This window comes from Gopherus evgoodei, chromosome 6, assembly GCF_007399415.2.
Source record: "Gopherus evgoodei ecotype Sinaloan lineage chromosome 6, rGopEvg1_v1.p, whole genome shotgun sequence".
Lineage (NCBI taxonomy): Eukaryota > Metazoa > Chordata > Testudines > Testudinidae > Gopherus > Gopherus evgoodei.
The window spans coordinates 136,360,426-136,376,417 of record NC_044327.1 but is presented as its reverse complement, the minus strand read 5'-3'; the positions used below and the strand labels follow the sequence as shown (position 1 = coordinate 136,376,417).

Sequence of the window (15,992 nt, the reverse complement as noted above, 5' to 3'; positions counted from 1 at the left end):
GGCAGTGAGGGGCTGGGCAGGAGGAGCCGGTGGGGGAGGCAGTCGTGGGCTGAGAAGGGGCTGGGGGAGGTGATGGGCGGCTGCCCGCTGGGAGGGCTGGGGAGGGGGAGGCAATGGGGGGCTGCCTGCCAGGGGGCTGGGTAGGGACAGGGGAAGGCGGTGGGGAGCTGCCCGCCGGGGGGCTGAGCAGGGGCAGACGGAGGCGGTGGGGGGCTGACTGCCAGGGGGCTGGATAGGAGCAGGGGGAGGTGGTGGGTGTCTGCCCGCCGGGGGGCTGAGCAGGGGCAGAGGGAGGTGCTGGGGGGCTGCCTGCCAGGGGGCTGGATAGGGGCAGGGGGAGGCGGTGGGGGGCTGCCCGCCGGGGGGCTGTGCAGGGGCAGGGGCAGGGGCAGGCAGTGGGGGGCTGAGCCGCGGTCTCTCCCCAGTTCTATCACGCCTGCGACCAGCCGGGCATCGCCGTGTTCTGCATCATGGAGTACGATGTGCTGCAATTCTGCGACTTCCTCGGGTCCCTCATGTCTGTCTGGGTCACCGTCATCGCCATGGCGCGGCTCCAGCCCCTCGCCAAGCAGGTGAGAGGGGGCGGCTGTGATGATGTGGTTCTGGCGGGACCCAACTGAGAGTGCCAGCTCAGGACCAATTGCTTAAACAGGGCGGTCACAGCCCCAGGCTGGGGTTTCTCCGCCTCTCAGGCCATGTCTACATCTAAAATTTTGCAGCGCTGGTTGTTACAGCTGTATTAGTACAGCTGTATAGGGCCAGCGCTGCAGAGTGGCCACACTTACAGCAACCAGCGCTGCAAGTGGTGTTAGATGTGGCCACACTGCAGCGCTGTTGGGCGGCTTCAAGGGGGGTTCGGGGAACGCGAGAGCAAACCGTGGGGCTGGATACCTGCTTGGAGGGGGGGTCGGGGAACGCCAGAGCACACCGCGGGGAAGGAGACCTGCTTGAAGGGGGGTCGGGGAACGCCAGAGCACACCGCAGGGCTGGATACCTGCTTGGAGAGGGGGTCGGGGAACGCCAGAGCACACCGCGGGGAAGGAGACCTGCTTGGAGGGGGGGTTGGGGAACGCCAGAGCACACCGCGGGGCTGGATACCTGCTTGGAGGGGGGTTCGGGGAACGCCAGAGCACACCGCGGGGCTGGATACCTGCTTGGAGGGGGGGTCGGGGAACGCCAGAGCACACCGCGGGGAAGGAGACCTGCTTGGGGGGGGGGGGTCGGGGAACGCCAGAGCACACCGCGGGGAAGGAGACCTGCTTGAAGGGGGGTTGGGGAACGCCAGAGCACACCGCAGGGCTGGATACCTGCTTGGAGGGGGGGTCGGGGAACGCCAGAGCACACCGCGGGGAAGGAGACCTGCTTGGAGGGGGGGTCGGGGAACGCCAGAGCACACCGCAGGGCTGGATACCTGCTTGGAGGAGGGGTCGGGGAACGCCAGAGCACACCGCGGGGCTGGATACCTGCTTGGAGGGGGGGTCGGGCAACGCCAGAGCACACTGCAGGCCTGGATACCTGCTTGGAGAGGGGGTCGGGGAATGCCAGAGCACACCGCGGGGAAGGAGACCTGCTTGGAGGGGGGGTCGGGGAACGCCAGAGCACACCGCAGGGAAGGAGACCTGCTTGGAGGGGGGGTCGGGGAACGCCAGAGCACACCGCGGGGCTGGAGACCTGCTTGGAGGGGGGGTCGAGGAACGCCAGAGCACACCGCGGGGCTGGATACCTGCTTGGAGGGGGGGTCGGGGAACGCCAGAGCACACCGCGGGGAAGGAGACCTGCTTGAAGGGGGGTCGGGGAACGCCAGAGCACACCGCAGGGCTGGATACCTGCGTGGAGAGGGGGTCGGGGAACGCCAGAGCACACCGCGGGGAAGGAGACCTGCTTGGAGGGGGGGTTGGGGAACGCCAGAGCACACCGCGGGGCTGGATACCTGCTTGGAGGGGGGTTCGGGGAACGCCAGAGCACACCGCGGGGCTGGATACCTGCTTGGAGGGGGGGTCGGGGAACGCCAGAGCACACCGCGGGGAAGGAGACCTGCTTGGGGGGGGGGGGGTCGGGGAACGCCAGAGCACACCGCGGGGAAGGAGACCTGCTTGAAGGGGGGTTGGGGAACGCCAGAGCACACTGCAGGGCTGGATACCTGCTTGGAGGGGGGGTCGGGGAACGCCAGAGCACACCGCGGGGAAGGAGACCTGCTTGGAGGGGGGGTCGGGGAACGCCAGAGCACACCGCAGGGCTGGATACCTGCTTGGAGGAGGGGTCGGGGAACGCCAGAGCACACCGCGGGGCTGGATACCTGCTTGGAGGGGGGGTCGGGCAACGCCAGAGCACACTGCAGGCCTGGATACCTGCTTGGAGAGGGGGTCGGGGAATGCCAGAGCACACCGCGGGGAAGGAGACCTGCTTGGAGGGGGGGTCGGGGAACGCCAGAGCACACCGCAGGGAAGGAGACCTGCTTGGAGGGGGGGTCGGGGAACGCCAGAGCACACCGCGGGGCTGGATACCTGCTTGGAGGGGGGGGGTCGGGGAACGCCAGAGCACACCGCGGGGAAGGAGACCTGCTTGGAGGGGGGGGTCGGGGAACGCCAGAGCACACCGCGGGGCTGGATACCTGCTTGGAGGGGGGGGGGTCGGGGAACGCCAGAGCACACCGCGGGGAAGGAGACCTGCTTGGAGGGGGGGTCGGGGAACGCCAGAGCACACCGCAGGGAAGGAGACCTGCTTGGAGGGGGGGTCGGGGAACGCCAGAGCACACCGCAGGGCTGGATACCTGCTTGGAGAGGGGGTCGGGGAATGCCAGAGCACACCGCAGGGCTGGATACCTGCTTGGAGGGGGGGTTGGGGAACGCCAGAGCACACCGCAGGGCTGGATACCTGCTTGGAGGGGGGGTCGGGGAACGCCAGAGCACACCGCGGGGAAGGAGACCTGCTTGGAGGGGGGGTCGGGGAACGCCAGAGCACACCGCGGGGCTGGATACCTGCTTGGAGCGGGGGTCGGGGAACGCCAGAGCACACCGCAGGGCTGGATACCTGCTTGGAGGAGGGGTCGGGGAACGCCAGAGCACACCGCGGGGAAGGAGACCTGCTTGGAGGGGGGGTCGGGGAACGCCTGAGCACACTGCAGGCCTGGATACCTGCTTGGAGAGTGGGTCGGGGAATGCCAGAGCACACCGCAGGGAAGGAGACCTGCTTGGAGGGGGGGGTCGGGGAACGCCAGAGCACACCGCGGGGCTGGATACCTGCTTGGAGGGGGGGTCGGGGAACGCCAGAGCACACCGCGGGGAAGGAGACCTGCTTGGAGGGGGGGTCGGGGAACGCCAGAGCACACCGCGGGGAAGGAGACCTGCTTGGAGGGGGGGTCGGGGAACGCCAGAGCACACCGCGGGGCAGGATACCTGCTTGGAGAGGGGGTCGGGGAACGCCAGAGCACACCGCGGGGCTGGATACCTGCTTGGAGGGGGGGTTGGGGAACGCCAGAGCACACCGCAGGGCTGGATACCTGCTTGGAGGGGGGGTCGGGGAACGCCAGAGCACACCGCAGGGCTGGATACCTGCTTGGAGGGGGGGTCGGGGAACGCCAGAGCACACCGCGGGGCTGGATACCTGCTTGGAGGGGGGGTCGGGGAACGCCAGAGCACACCGCAGGGCTGGATACCTGCTTGGAGGGGGGGTCGGGGAACGCCAGAGCACACCGCGGGGAAGGAGACCTGCTTGGAGGGGGGGTCGGGGAACGCCAGAGCACACCGCGGGGCTGGATACCTGCTTGGAGTGGGGGTCGGGGAACGCCAGAGCACACCGCGGGGAAGGAGACCTGCTTGGAGGGGGGGTTGGGGAACGCCAGAGCACACCGCGGGGAAGGAGACCTGCTTGGAGGGGGGGTCGGGGAACGCCAGAGCACACCGCGGGGCTGGATACCTGCTTGGAGGGGGGGTCGGGGAACACCAGAGCACACCGCGGGGAAGGAGACCTGCTTGGAGGGGGGGTCGGGGAACGCCAAAGCACACCGTGGGGAAGGAGACCTGCTTGGAGGGGGCGTCGGGGAGCGCCAGAGCACACCGCGGGGCTGGGTACCTGCTTGGAGGGGGGGTCGGGGAACGCCAGAGCACACCGCGGGGCTGGATACCTGCTTGGAGGGGGGGTCGGGGAACGCCAGAGCACACCGCGGGGAAGGAGACCTGCTTGGAGGGGGGGTCGGGGAACGCCAGAGCACACCGCAGGGCTGGATACCTGCTTGGAGGGGGGGTCGGGGAACGCCAGAGCACACCGCGGGGAAGGAGACCTGCTTGGAGGGGGGGTCGGGGAACGCCAGAGCACACCGCAGGGCTGGATACCTGCTTGGAGGGGGGGTTGGGGAACGCCAGAGCACACCGCGGGGAAGGAGACCTGCTTGGAGGGGGGGCCGGGGAACGCCAGAGCACACCGCAGGGCTGGAGACCTGCTTGGAGGGGGGGTCGGGGAACGCCAGAGCACACCGTGGGGAAGGAGACCTGCTTGGAGGGCAGTGGAGTTTGCTTAATTACCAGAGAGGCTTCCTCAGGTATGCTGGGATAGCTGCTTATTCCACGGAGGTCAACAAAAACGCTGGTGAGTGTCTACACCTGATGACCAGCGCTAGTGATCCAGCGCTGGATCCTCTACACCCGAGGCACGACCGGGTGTACGGCCAGCGCTGCAAACGGAGTTGCAGCGCTGGTGATGCCCTGCAGATGTGTACACACCCTAAGTTGCAGTGCTGTAACCCCCTCACCAGCGCTGCAACTTTGTAGTGTAGACAAGGCCTAAGGCACCAAACCAGCCAGACAAAAAGGACTTCGGTTTTACCCCACTGGCTAACCACAAGTCACACAAGCGATTTCCTTAGACACACCAGTCTCCCAGTATCACCACCAGTCCCACCCGTCCTGGCGATGAGTGGTTATGAAAACCAACACCCCAGTAAAAGAAAAAGGTTCTCTCGATCCCATGTTCTATATGGTCCCAGTTTATATCAATAACGTCACACCCCCAACGCAAAATTGATGCAGGAAGGGATGACACAGACATCACTGACTGCATCCCAAGAGCTCCCCATCCTTGGGTCTGTCTCATTACAGCTTGTACTGGGTTAGAAGCTATATCAGTGTATAACAGAAATGCTTTACCAAACTCATGTTCAATAACATGATTGAATTTCTTTACAAACTTAAGGTAAAACTTGGTTAGAACAATAGTGGATTGGATCTGCTCTTCCAGCAGGATTCCTGTATGTCTCATATGATTTTTCCAAGAGCTAAAGAAACTAGCTATTTTATCTTTACAAGCTCTGGCAAATGTTTGGAACCAAATTAACATTAAACCAATGTAGATATTAATGTTGTTCATAGTCCAGGAATTCTGACATTTAGCCATGAAAGCCATATGGTAGTGTGCCTCAGTTTCCCCTTTCCTCGTGTACATCAGGTCTGGAGTGTCTTTTCCCCTGTGAAAAGTTTCAGTACTGTTTACAGGCACTAGCAGTAAAACATCAGTATAACAAGGCCTTTTAACATAAAGTGTGTTCTCATGTATTGCTTTCAACACGTTCAAGGGACTTTCCAAAGGATTGGGCACATTGTACATTCTTACAATTCTTGGTAATAGCAACACATTAGTTACAAAAATCACCATTAACAATAACAACAAATCCATTGGAAGTGTCCATTTACAATTCTGTTTGTCATGCCACACCCTTTAGTTGTACCAAATTGCTTGCACAGGTTACCATGAGGATTTCTTTCCTTAGCAGCTTTTCTAAGCAACAATTCACCCCTTACAGACATTTTGCTCTTACCTTCTTCACCTAGGGCTTGCTCTAAAGGAACACTTTCCTCATTCACAACAGACTTCTTCTGGGTCTTACTTACATCCATGATCAACTTTGGCCCATCAGGCAGATTTCTACCCACTTCCCTTTCAGGCAAACTTATAGACTCACTAGATAAAAGGTTAGAGGTTCTCTCCTTCCCTCTGCAACTTTCCTCATAGTTACTAGCAACTTGCAAGTTGTCAGGCTCAACACACACAAGTTTAGGAATCATTTTCTTCTTGTTACAAGTTGTTAAACTGTCCGTAGGTAACACAATTAAATCACCTTTTTGCTCTCCTTGTGCCCTGGCTAGGGTATCACCCTGAGCAGACAGAGCTGCTACACCCTTTTCCAACCACACATTAGCAACTGGCAAAATACAAGCACCAGAATTGTCTGGTCTCTGGGATTTTGCTACGACACTAACTGGATGCAACCTAGTCACAGTGCCATTTTCCTCAGCAGACGCAAACTTAGGACCATTCCCTTCCTGGGCTTTAGCTGTATTTACAGCCAACTCTGAGACAACTGAATTACCCTCAACCATCACAGGCTGAGAGGCACCTTCTGTCTGCTGCACAGACACAGAAGAGCCGGAGACACATTCTCCTTCACCAGGCACACAGCCTGGGATCTCACTTCCCTTGTCCCAGCACACAGGGCTGTTCACAGACAACTGCTTGGAGACCGGGGTAGATTCCTCCATAGGCAAGTCAATATCCCCGACAGACACAGGCACATTCCCTTCGCTGTCACACTTCTCCACGCAGGAAACAGGTAAGGGACAGGGACACTCATCTTCCACTATCCTTGTCTTCCCACACTGCTGACTAGACAAAGCCATCGGCTCACAAGGCTGCCTAGGCTCCTCCAAACTTTCCCTATCAGGCACATTGCAACTCCCCACAGATAAGCTGCTGCTTTTTTTTACTACACTGAGCTACTTTCAGTAAATCACAGTTACTCATTCCAGGTTCACTTTTACAAGCTGTATTAGCCACCAATCCATTACCCATTTCAAATCTACCCTTTTCTTCCTCAGTTAGGGCTTCCACCTGACCATCTACTTTAATCTGCTTCTGAGAAACATTTTCCTCCCCAATGAGATCTTTCTGCTCTTGATCTAACTCCAGATTCACTTCTGAGACATTAGACAGATATTCAGAAACTCCACTTAGGCCACGTCCAGACTAGGAATTAAAATCGATTTTAGATACGCAACTTCAGCTACGAGAATAACGTAGCTGAAGTCGAATTTCTAAAATCGAGGTACTCACCCGTCTGGACGGCGCCGCATCGATGTCCGTGGGTCTCCGTGTCGATTCCGGAACTCCGTTCGGATTGATGGAGTTCCGGAATCGATGTAAGCACGCTCGGGGATCGATACATCGCGTCCAGACTAGACGCGATATATCGATCCCCGAGCAATCGATTTTAACCCGCCGATGCCGCGGGTTAGTCTGGACGAGGGCTCACAGACACACTGCTTTCTTGCACAGACAAACAGCTATTACTCACCAGGTTAGAATCCCCCTCTCCCCGGCCATAGCAAAACTGGTTACACACAGAAAACTGCACAGAGTAATACCACATATCAACATAGTTATAAACTGGATTATCAAGAGGACACAATTTCTGCCGTTCTCCTCTTGCTTTTTTGACTTGGAGCCGAAGTCTGGCAGTTTCTTGTTGCATCTTGTGAGTCTCCTGTTCCAACTCCTGTTGCCTTTGTTGAGCTCTCTCCTCAGCAGCCAGCAGCTCCAGTCGCCCCTTCTGAGCTCTCTCTTTTCTCTCAGCAGCCTCTTCCTCCAGCTGGGCCAAGGCTGCTTCTCTCTCATTTGAATTTCTGCCAGTTTTTGCTCATGTTCAAACCACAGGCTGTCCATCAGGGTGTGCAGTTTCATTGCTTTTGCTGATGCTTTCTGGATCATGGTCACTGATCTTTAACCAACCAAACTCTCAATTCCAAAATTCAAATTTGGATAGCGTGGGGTTCTGACCGAAAGCTTAATTGACCTGGTTCTGTGGATCCTAGCACAACTACGCCACTGTGACAATGCAGTTCTGGCGGGACCCAACTGAGGTGCCAATTCAGGACCAATCGCTCAAACAGGGCAGTCACAGCCCAAGGCTGGGGTTTTTCCACCTTTAAGGCAAACCAAACCAGCCAGACAAAAATGACTTCGGTTTCACTCCACTGGCTAACCATAAGTCACACAAGCAATTTCCTTAGACGCTCCAGTCTCCCAGAGTCACCACCAGTCCCACTCGTCCTGGGGATGGATGGTTATAAAAACCAACACCCCAGTAAAAGAAAAAGGTTCTCTCGATCCCAAAGGACCAAGCCCCAGACCCAGGTCAATATACACATCAGATCTTACCCACAAATCACGCTGTTGCCAATCCTTTAGAATCTTAAATCTAAAGGTTTATTCATAAAAGGAAAAAGATAGAGATGAGAGCTAGAATTGGTTAAATGGAATCAATTCCATACAGTAATGGCAAAGTTCTTAGTTCAGGCTTGTAGCAGTGATGGAGTAAACTGCAGGTTCAAATCAAGTCTCTGGAACATCCCGCGCTGGGATGGGTCATTCAGTCCTTTGTTCAGAGCTTCAGTTGGTAGCAAAGTCCCTCCAAAGGTAAGAAGCAGGATTGAAGACCAGATGGAGATGAGGCATCAGCCTTATATAGGCTCTTCCAGGTGTAAGAACACTTCTTTGTTCTTACTGTGGAAAGTTACAGCAAAATGGAGTCTGCAGTCACATGGGCCAGTCCCTGCACACCCTGCTGAGTCACAGGGCGTAACTGCCTTCTCTCGATGGGACAATTGTGTAGCTGATGGTCCTTAATGGGCCATCAAGCAGGCTAAACAGAGCTGACACCAACTTGTCTGGATCTTTCCCAGTAACACAGCACAAGTTTGCAATACAGACAGCATACAGCCAATATTCATAACTTCAACTACCAAAATGATACAGACATACAGACAGCATAATCATAATCAGTAATCTGTAACCTGGTCTTAGACATCTTATATGACCCCCTTTACCTAGGATTTGGTGCCACTACAGGACCTTGGTTGCAACCCATGTTCTATATGGTCCCAGTTTATATCAATAATGTCACAGCGGCTCTGCCCCTGGGACCCCTGGCCCCCCTCCCAGGACCCCTGTCCCCTGGGACTCCTGTGTGTCCCTCCCTGACTCCTGACCCCCCGAGACCTCTGCTTCCCCGGACCCTTGCTCTCCCCTAGGACCCTGTCATCCCCCCCCCCCGGGACTCCTGCCCCCATGAGACCTCTGCCTCCCCAGATCCTTACTCTCCCCCAGGACCCTGTCCCCTGCAGGACTCCTGCCCTCCTGGGCACTCTCATGCCACCCGCCACAGGCTGGCGTGTCGCTCCTGGGGAGGAGCCGGCACCTCCTGCAGCCCTGGGGAGATGCAGTAGCCAGGGACTGGCCCCTGGGAGCCAGCGTCAGATGGGGCTTAGCTCAGCTGGGGGGTGGGTGAACCCCGGACACAGGCCAGGTGGTGGGAGCTGGGCCCCCGATCCCTGCTCTCCTCAGCCCCCCATTTCCCCTCGTCCTTCTGTGCCCAGCCGCAGCCCTAGGACCCAGGTGCTGGCACACTGGCCAGTGCGCTGCAGCTCAGGCTCTGCCCCGTGGGCGCTGGCAGGCCTGGCAGAGCTGGTTCTGTCGTTCCTGGCCAGCCAGCCTGGGGCTGTGTCCCCCAGACCCCTCGCCCTCAGTCCCACCCTGCCCCCGCCCCAGGGGGCTCGTATATCACTCGCCCCCACACTCACCCTGCCTGCTCTCCGCGCCAGGTGCTGTACCTGCTGGGCGCCATGCTGCTCTCCATGGCCCTGCAGCTGGACCGCCATGGGCTCTGGAACCTCCTCGGACCCAGCCTCTTCGCCGTGGGGATCATGGCCGTCGCCTGGGTGAGGCCCATGGGGTGGAGTTGGGGGGGGCACCTGGGAGCTACAGGGGCTGCTGCCCCCCCCCACTGTGTTCCCTGCCCCCCTCGGCTTCCCCTTCTGTGAGCTTCTCCTGCAGCTCCACTCTTCCAGATGCACCTGCTCAGCGCCTTTCCTAGGGTGTCTCCCCCCCCAAGCCCTTGGGTCCTGCCTGGCAGCTTTCCCCCCTTCCATCCTGTGCCCCTCTCCCCACACTCCCCCCCATCCCCTCGGGTCCCTGCCCTGCAGCATCCCTCCCACCTCTCCCCCCATCCACCCTGTGCCCCTCTCCCCACACTCCCCCCCAAGCCCTCGGGTCCTGCCCGGCAGCATCCCCCTCCTTCCATCCTGTGCCCCTCTCCCCACACTCCCCCCCATCCCCTCGGGTCCCTGCCCTGCAGCATCCCTCCCACCTCTCCCCCCCATCCACCCTGTGCCCCTCTCCCCACACTCCCCCCCCAAGCCCTTGGGTCCTGCCCAGCAGCATCCCCCCCCTTCCATCCTGTGCCCCTCCCCTCAGGTCCCTGCCCTGCAGCATCCCCCCACTTCCAACCCCCCCATCCATCCTGTGCCCCTCTCCCTACACTCCTCCCCCATCTGCTTGGGTCCTGCCTGGCAGCTTCCCCCCCTTCCATCCTGTGCCCCTCCCCTCATGCCCCTGACCCCCCCATCCCCTCAGGTCCCTGCCCTGCAGCATCCCCCCACTTCCAACTCCCCCATCCATCCTGTGCCCCTCTCCCCCACACTCCTCCCCCATCTGCTCGGGTCCTGCCTGGCAGCTTCCCCCCCTTCCATCTTATGCTCCTCTCCCCATGCCCTAACCCCCCCCATCCCCTCGGGTCCCTGCCCTGCAGCATCCTCCCCACTTCTCCCCCCCATCCACCGTCTGCCCCTCCCCCCACACTCCTCCCCCATCCCCTCTCCCTGCCCTGCAGCATCCTCCCCCACTTCCAACCCTCCTATCTATCCTGTGCCCTTCCCCCCACACTCCTTCCCCATTCCCTGGGGTCCCTGCCCTGCAGCATCCCCCCGCTTCCAACCCTCGCATCCATCCTGTGCCCTGCCCCCAATGCCCCTAACTCCCCCCACCCCCTCTGGTCCCTGCCCTGCAGCATCCCCCACCCCCCATGCCCCTAACTCCCCCCATCCCCTCTGGTCCCTGCCCTGCAGCATCCCCTCCACTTCCCAACCCCCAATCTATCCTGTGCCCCTCCCCCCACACTCCTCCCCCAGGCCCTCGACTTCCTGCCCTGCAGCAGCCCCTCCACTTCCCAACCCCCCATCCATCCTGTGCCCCTTCCCCCATCCCCTGGGGTCCCTGCCCGGCGGCGTCTCACCCCGTCTCTTGCCCTGCAGACGGCGCGCAGCATCCACCGGCGTCACTGCTACCCGCCCACGTGGCAGCGCTGGGCCTTCTACCTGTGCCCAGGCGCGCTGATCGCGGCGGGGGCCCTGCTGCTCTACGCCTGCGTGGAGACGGAGGAGAACTACTTCTACATCCACAGCATCTGGCACATGCTGATCGCGGGCAGCGTGGGCTTCCTGCTGCCGCCGCGCCCCAAGCCCGCCGGGCGCCTGGGCCCCCTGCCCCGCCACAAGGGCTGCGGCTACCAGCTCTGCGTCAACGAGCAGGAGGAGCTGGGGCTGGTGGGCCCCGCCACGGCCTCCATCAGCAGCGTCTGTGCCAGCTGACAGCGCCACGCCCGCCTGGCCTCCGCGGGCACCACGCTGGGGGCGACAGACAGAGCCCAGCCCCCCGACGGACCCACACCGAGGGGCATGCCCCACCCCAGCCTCCCGGTGGGCCTGAGCCCCATGGCACCCCCGGGTGGTCTCTGCCTGCTGCTGCCCCACGGACTGGCTCAGCCCTCTGCTCACGGTGACTGGGCTGCAAATCCCCTGCTTGGGGCACTTATGGGGCTGCCACAGGGCAACACGCCAAGCCCAACACAGTCTGGCTCCCTGCCCGTGCCAGGTCACCTGCCTCCCAGGCCGGGGGCTCTGCTGTGTAACGGCAATTACAGCCCGATGGAACTTGGGCCCCTGGTGTCGGTGCAGCTCCATTCCGCCAGGCAGGGCAGCCAAGGATGCTGGGAGCTGCCCGCTGCTCTGGGGGCGCTGCCAGGGCCTGAGGTGGGAGAGGCTGGAAAACTGGATCCAGACGCAGGCAATGTGGCCCCGGGCTGAGCCGGGGCAGGAGGCAGGGGCCATGCTGCTCCTGCGTGGAGAGCTGGCTCCCAGCTGCGTGGGGGCACCCGGGGCGAGTGCAGGGCTGGGAGCCCGAGGGCAGGGGCTGGAATGGGACCAGCAGATACAGCGACTGAGCAGCCAGATGATCCTGCCAGGCTGGGCTCTGGGTGGCACTGAGCCACAGGCAACCCCATCGCCCTGCTCTGGCAGCAGGCCAGGGCCCCGGGGACCTGCTGCCCCCATGGCCTTGGGCTGCCACAGGCCTCGGGCCCAGGCTGTGATGCACACAGTTGTGCTGGGCACCTGGGCTCCCTGTACAATGGGGCAGAGACGGGCACCAAGTCCAGGGAGGTGTCTAGTGCCCCACACGTGGGCACCGCCCGGAGGGAGCCGCTCTCGCCTGCTGGCCCAATGACCCCGCTCAAAGCCCCTCCCCTCGGGGACAGCCGCGTGCCCAGGCAGGAGCAGCCGGGGCAGCCACCCCTCCTGTCAGCACCGACACCCACAGCACAGCAGGGCCTGGCCCAAGAGCCTCCATGCAGCCCTGCCCCCCGGTGCCCGCTTGGCAACATCACACGGGGCAGACTGAGGCCGAGGGAAGGCCCCTGAGAGATGGTGGGAATGGAACCCAGGTGTCCGGGCTCCCTCCCCACTCCCCGTGAGCACTGGGCCACCTCTTGGCCCCTGAGACAGGCATGTCTAGATCCTAGAGCAGCGGGCACCACCCCAGCCAGGGGGTGGGGGGGCTGCGTTACAGCAGCTTGGGGGCGGGTGACCAGGCAGCCGGGGCTGGTCCCTTCCCTTGTGTCCTCACATTAACCCCCCGGCCAAGGACCCCGAGATGCCCCAGGCTCTCCCAGCCTGAGAGCTGCTGGTCAGGTGGGGCATTCACCCCAGGGGCTCCCACCCCGCTCTCCCTGGCTGGATCACCAGGCCCCTGGGCTGGGGCCAACGTGCCCTGAGCAACACACCAGGCAGCTTGGCTCCCACTGGGTTTATTTCTCTTCACAGACACACCAGAGAGAGCCCACAAGCCCCCCGCCCCGAGCCTGTGCCACCAGCCAACCCATCTCGCCAGGGCTGGGGGGGAGCAGCTGCCCCTTCTCCCCAGCCGCAGCCCATCTCGCCGCTCCGCTCAGCCAACCCCCGTGCGCGCATGGGGCTGTGGGTACAGCCAGTGCCAGGGTCGTGCCCACCACCAGAGCTGCAGCTCCCGTCACGCCAGGACCCAGGAGTGTCTGGCAGGGATCGGGGGGGGGCAGTGGGGCCGGCGCCAGAGAGGTGCCAGGCGGAGTGGAGAGCAGGGAGGAACCAGCCCCAAACCTGGCCTGATGGACAGGGCAGCAGTCCGACCCCCCGTCACGGGGCCTACATAGCCCTGCCACCCAGCAAGGGGGGAAAAGGGCCTGCCAGGAGTGCGGCACCGGGCCCTGGGCGGGGGTGTCCAACCGGGGCTGCCAGAACCAGCCACGCACCCTGTGCCCCCGGCATTACATGGGCAGAGCCAGCTTGGGGCCCATGGCACACTGGGCATGCCAGCCGTGCCCACGCCAGTGTCGTGTGCCCCGAGCTCTGAGCAGGGCCCCTGGGGCTAATACCCCTCGTGATGGCAGCACGTGGCTGGGGCGGCGAAGGCATGTGCGTGCTCACCCTGTGATGACACCTGCAGCACCCAGGGGCCCGCCTGTGGGCCCCCCCCACTCGCCCCTGGACACATTTGACGGGGTGCCCGGCCCACAGCCCTGGGAGGCCCCATCTCCCCTGCCCCTGAGCTGCAGCCGTGGGCTCTCCAGCGCCTCCTGCACGGGCTGCCCCAGGTACACCTGGTTTATAATGGCCAGGGCCAGGGCCAGGGGGGCTGCACTGCCCCCTGCGGCCCCCAGCCCCACCACTGTCCCCTCCTCCCCCAGGCCCAGGAGAGCAGGCCAGGCCCCGCGGCCGCTGTCAGGTCACTCAGCACGATGCCCGAGGCGGGCGCCAGGAATCTGGAGCCGAAGGAGCTGCTGAGAGAGGCCGAGAGCAGCAGCACGTTCCCCTGGCTGTCTGGCACTGCCAGGTGGCTGCCGATGGGCGAGGGGGCCGGGCTGAGGGGCCCCCAGCCACGGCCCCCCCAAGTGCCCGGGAGTAGCCACGCCAGGCCGCGCTCAGGGCCCTCAGGCAGGGCTCAGGCACGGCTCTGGGCTCGGCTCCCCGCACCGCCTCGAGGACGCCGGCCAGCAGGCTGCCGCGGCGGGGGCCGGGGCTCCATGCAGCCAGGTGTCACCCAGCTGCATGGCCAGGGGGCTCTGCAGCTCCAGCCCCAAGTCCCCCATGGCCTGCAGGAAGGGCTCCCGCTCGGCAGGGGCAAGGGCCAGGGCCAGGGCCAGGGCCTGGGGCAGGGCCTCGTCCCCCAATGTCACCGCCCGGAGCAGGGCCGCCAGCCGGGGCTGGGTGACCAGCGTGCCCTGGCCCTTCAGCTCCCCGGCCCCATCGCAGAAGAGGCTTCAGAGGCCTGAGGCCTTCACCGCGCCCGCGCTCTCCTGCAGGGCCGCAGCCAGCTCCCGGTCCATGCTGACGCCTCACTGCGCCAGAGCCGCCGGCCCCTCCAGCAGGCATGGCCAGGCCAGGCGGCCGAAGTGCCGGTGCAGCAGCTGCAGACCTGGCAGGGCCACAGGGAGCCCATAGTGCCGGGAGAAGCCATGGCGCGGGACGGCGTTCAGCACCACGGTGCGGCCCAATGAGGCGTGCAGCAGGGCTGAGAACAGGCCGCCTGCAAGAGACAGACCACATCACCGCCTCCGAGATACCCCCCCACTGTACCCCCTGCCAGAACCCCGAGACACCCCCCAATGGTACCCTCCGTCAGTGCCTCCGAGATACCCCCTCACTGGACCCCCCCACCAGGACTCTGAGACACCCCCCACTGCACCCCCAGCAGCACCCCTGAGATACCCCCCATGGTGCCCCTCGTCATTGCCTCTGAGATACCCCCCACTGCACCCCCCAGAACCCCTGAGACACCCCTCCACTGTACCCCCTGCCAGAACCCCGAGACACCCCCCAACGGTACCCCCCGTCAGCGCCTCCAAGATACCCCCTCACTGGACCCACTGCCAGGACCCTGAGACACTCCCCCACTGCACCCCCTGCAGCACCCCAGAGACACCCCCCCCACGGTACCCCCTGCCAGCATCCCTGAGACACCCCCCATGATACCTCTCGTCATCGCCTCCGAGACACCCCCCACTGCACCCCCTGCAGCACCCCGGAGACACCACCCACTGTACCCCCTGCCAGTACCCCGAGACACCCCCCCAACGGTACCCCCCGTCAGTGCCTCCAAGATACCCCCTCACTGGACCCACTGCCAGGACCCTGAGACACTCCCCCACTGCACCCCCTGCAGCACCCCGGAGACACCACCCACTGTACCCCCTGCCAGAACCCCGAGACACCCCCCCAACGGTACCCCCCGTCAGCGCCTCCAAGATACCCCCTCACTGGACCCACTGCCAGGACCCTGAGACACTCGCCCACTGCACCCCCTGCAGCACCCCAGAGACACCCCCCCCACGGTACCCCCTGCCAGCATCCCTGAGACACCCCCCATGATACCTCTCGTCATCGCCTCCGAGACACCCCCCACTGCACCCCCTGCAGCACCCCGGAGACACCACCCACTGTACCCCCTGCCAGAACCCCGAGACACCCCCCCAACGGTACCCCCCGTCAGCGCCTCCAAGATACCCCCTCACTGGACCCACTGCCAGGACCCTGAGACACTCCCCCACTGCACCCCCTGCAGCACCCCAGAGACACCACCCACTGTACCCCCTGCCAGAACCCCGAGACACCCCCCCAACGGTACCCCCCGTCAGCGCCTCCGAGATACCCCCTCACTGGACCCACTGCCAGGACCCTGAGACACCCCCCACTGCACCCCCTGCAGCACCCCGGAGACACCACCCACTGTACCCCCTGCCAGAACCCCGAGACACCCCCCCAACGGTACCCCCCGTCAGCGCCTCCAAGATACCCCCTCAC

At 62.9% G+C, this 15,992-nt stretch overlaps 2 protein-coding genes across 3 annotated transcripts in view; one reads left to right on the top strand and one right to left on the bottom strand.

The window, feature by feature from the left end:
• TMEM8B (transmembrane protein 8B) overlaps positions 1-11,540 on the top strand; it is a 46,187-nt gene extending 34,647 nt beyond the window's left edge. The window contains exons 11-13 of one of the 2 annotated variants that reach the window (XM_030566718.1): positions 426-572; positions 9,648-9,764; positions 11,136-11,540. In XM_030566718.1, the coding sequence (XP_030422578.1) occupies positions 426-572; positions 9,648-9,764; positions 11,136-11,471 (600 nt within the window). In that variant the 3' untranslated portion in view covers positions 11,472-11,540. The remainder of the gene's footprint in view (positions 1-425; positions 573-9,647; positions 9,765-11,135) is intronic. The other variant, XM_030566719.1, reaches the window with a different exon arrangement.
• Positions 11,541-13,560: 2,020 nt separating this feature from the next.
• The window catches only part of GGT6 (gamma-glutamyltransferase 6), a 50,713-nt gene continuing 48,281 nt past the window's right edge, over positions 13,561-15,992 (bottom strand). Inside the window, 5 exon segments of the mRNA XM_030567999.1 lie at positions 13,561-13,666; positions 13,668-13,881; positions 13,884-14,036; positions 14,039-14,197; positions 14,200-14,718. Of these exon segments, the coding sequence (XP_030423859.1) occupies positions 13,561-13,666; positions 13,668-13,881; positions 13,884-14,036; positions 14,039-14,197; positions 14,200-14,718 (1,151 nt within the window).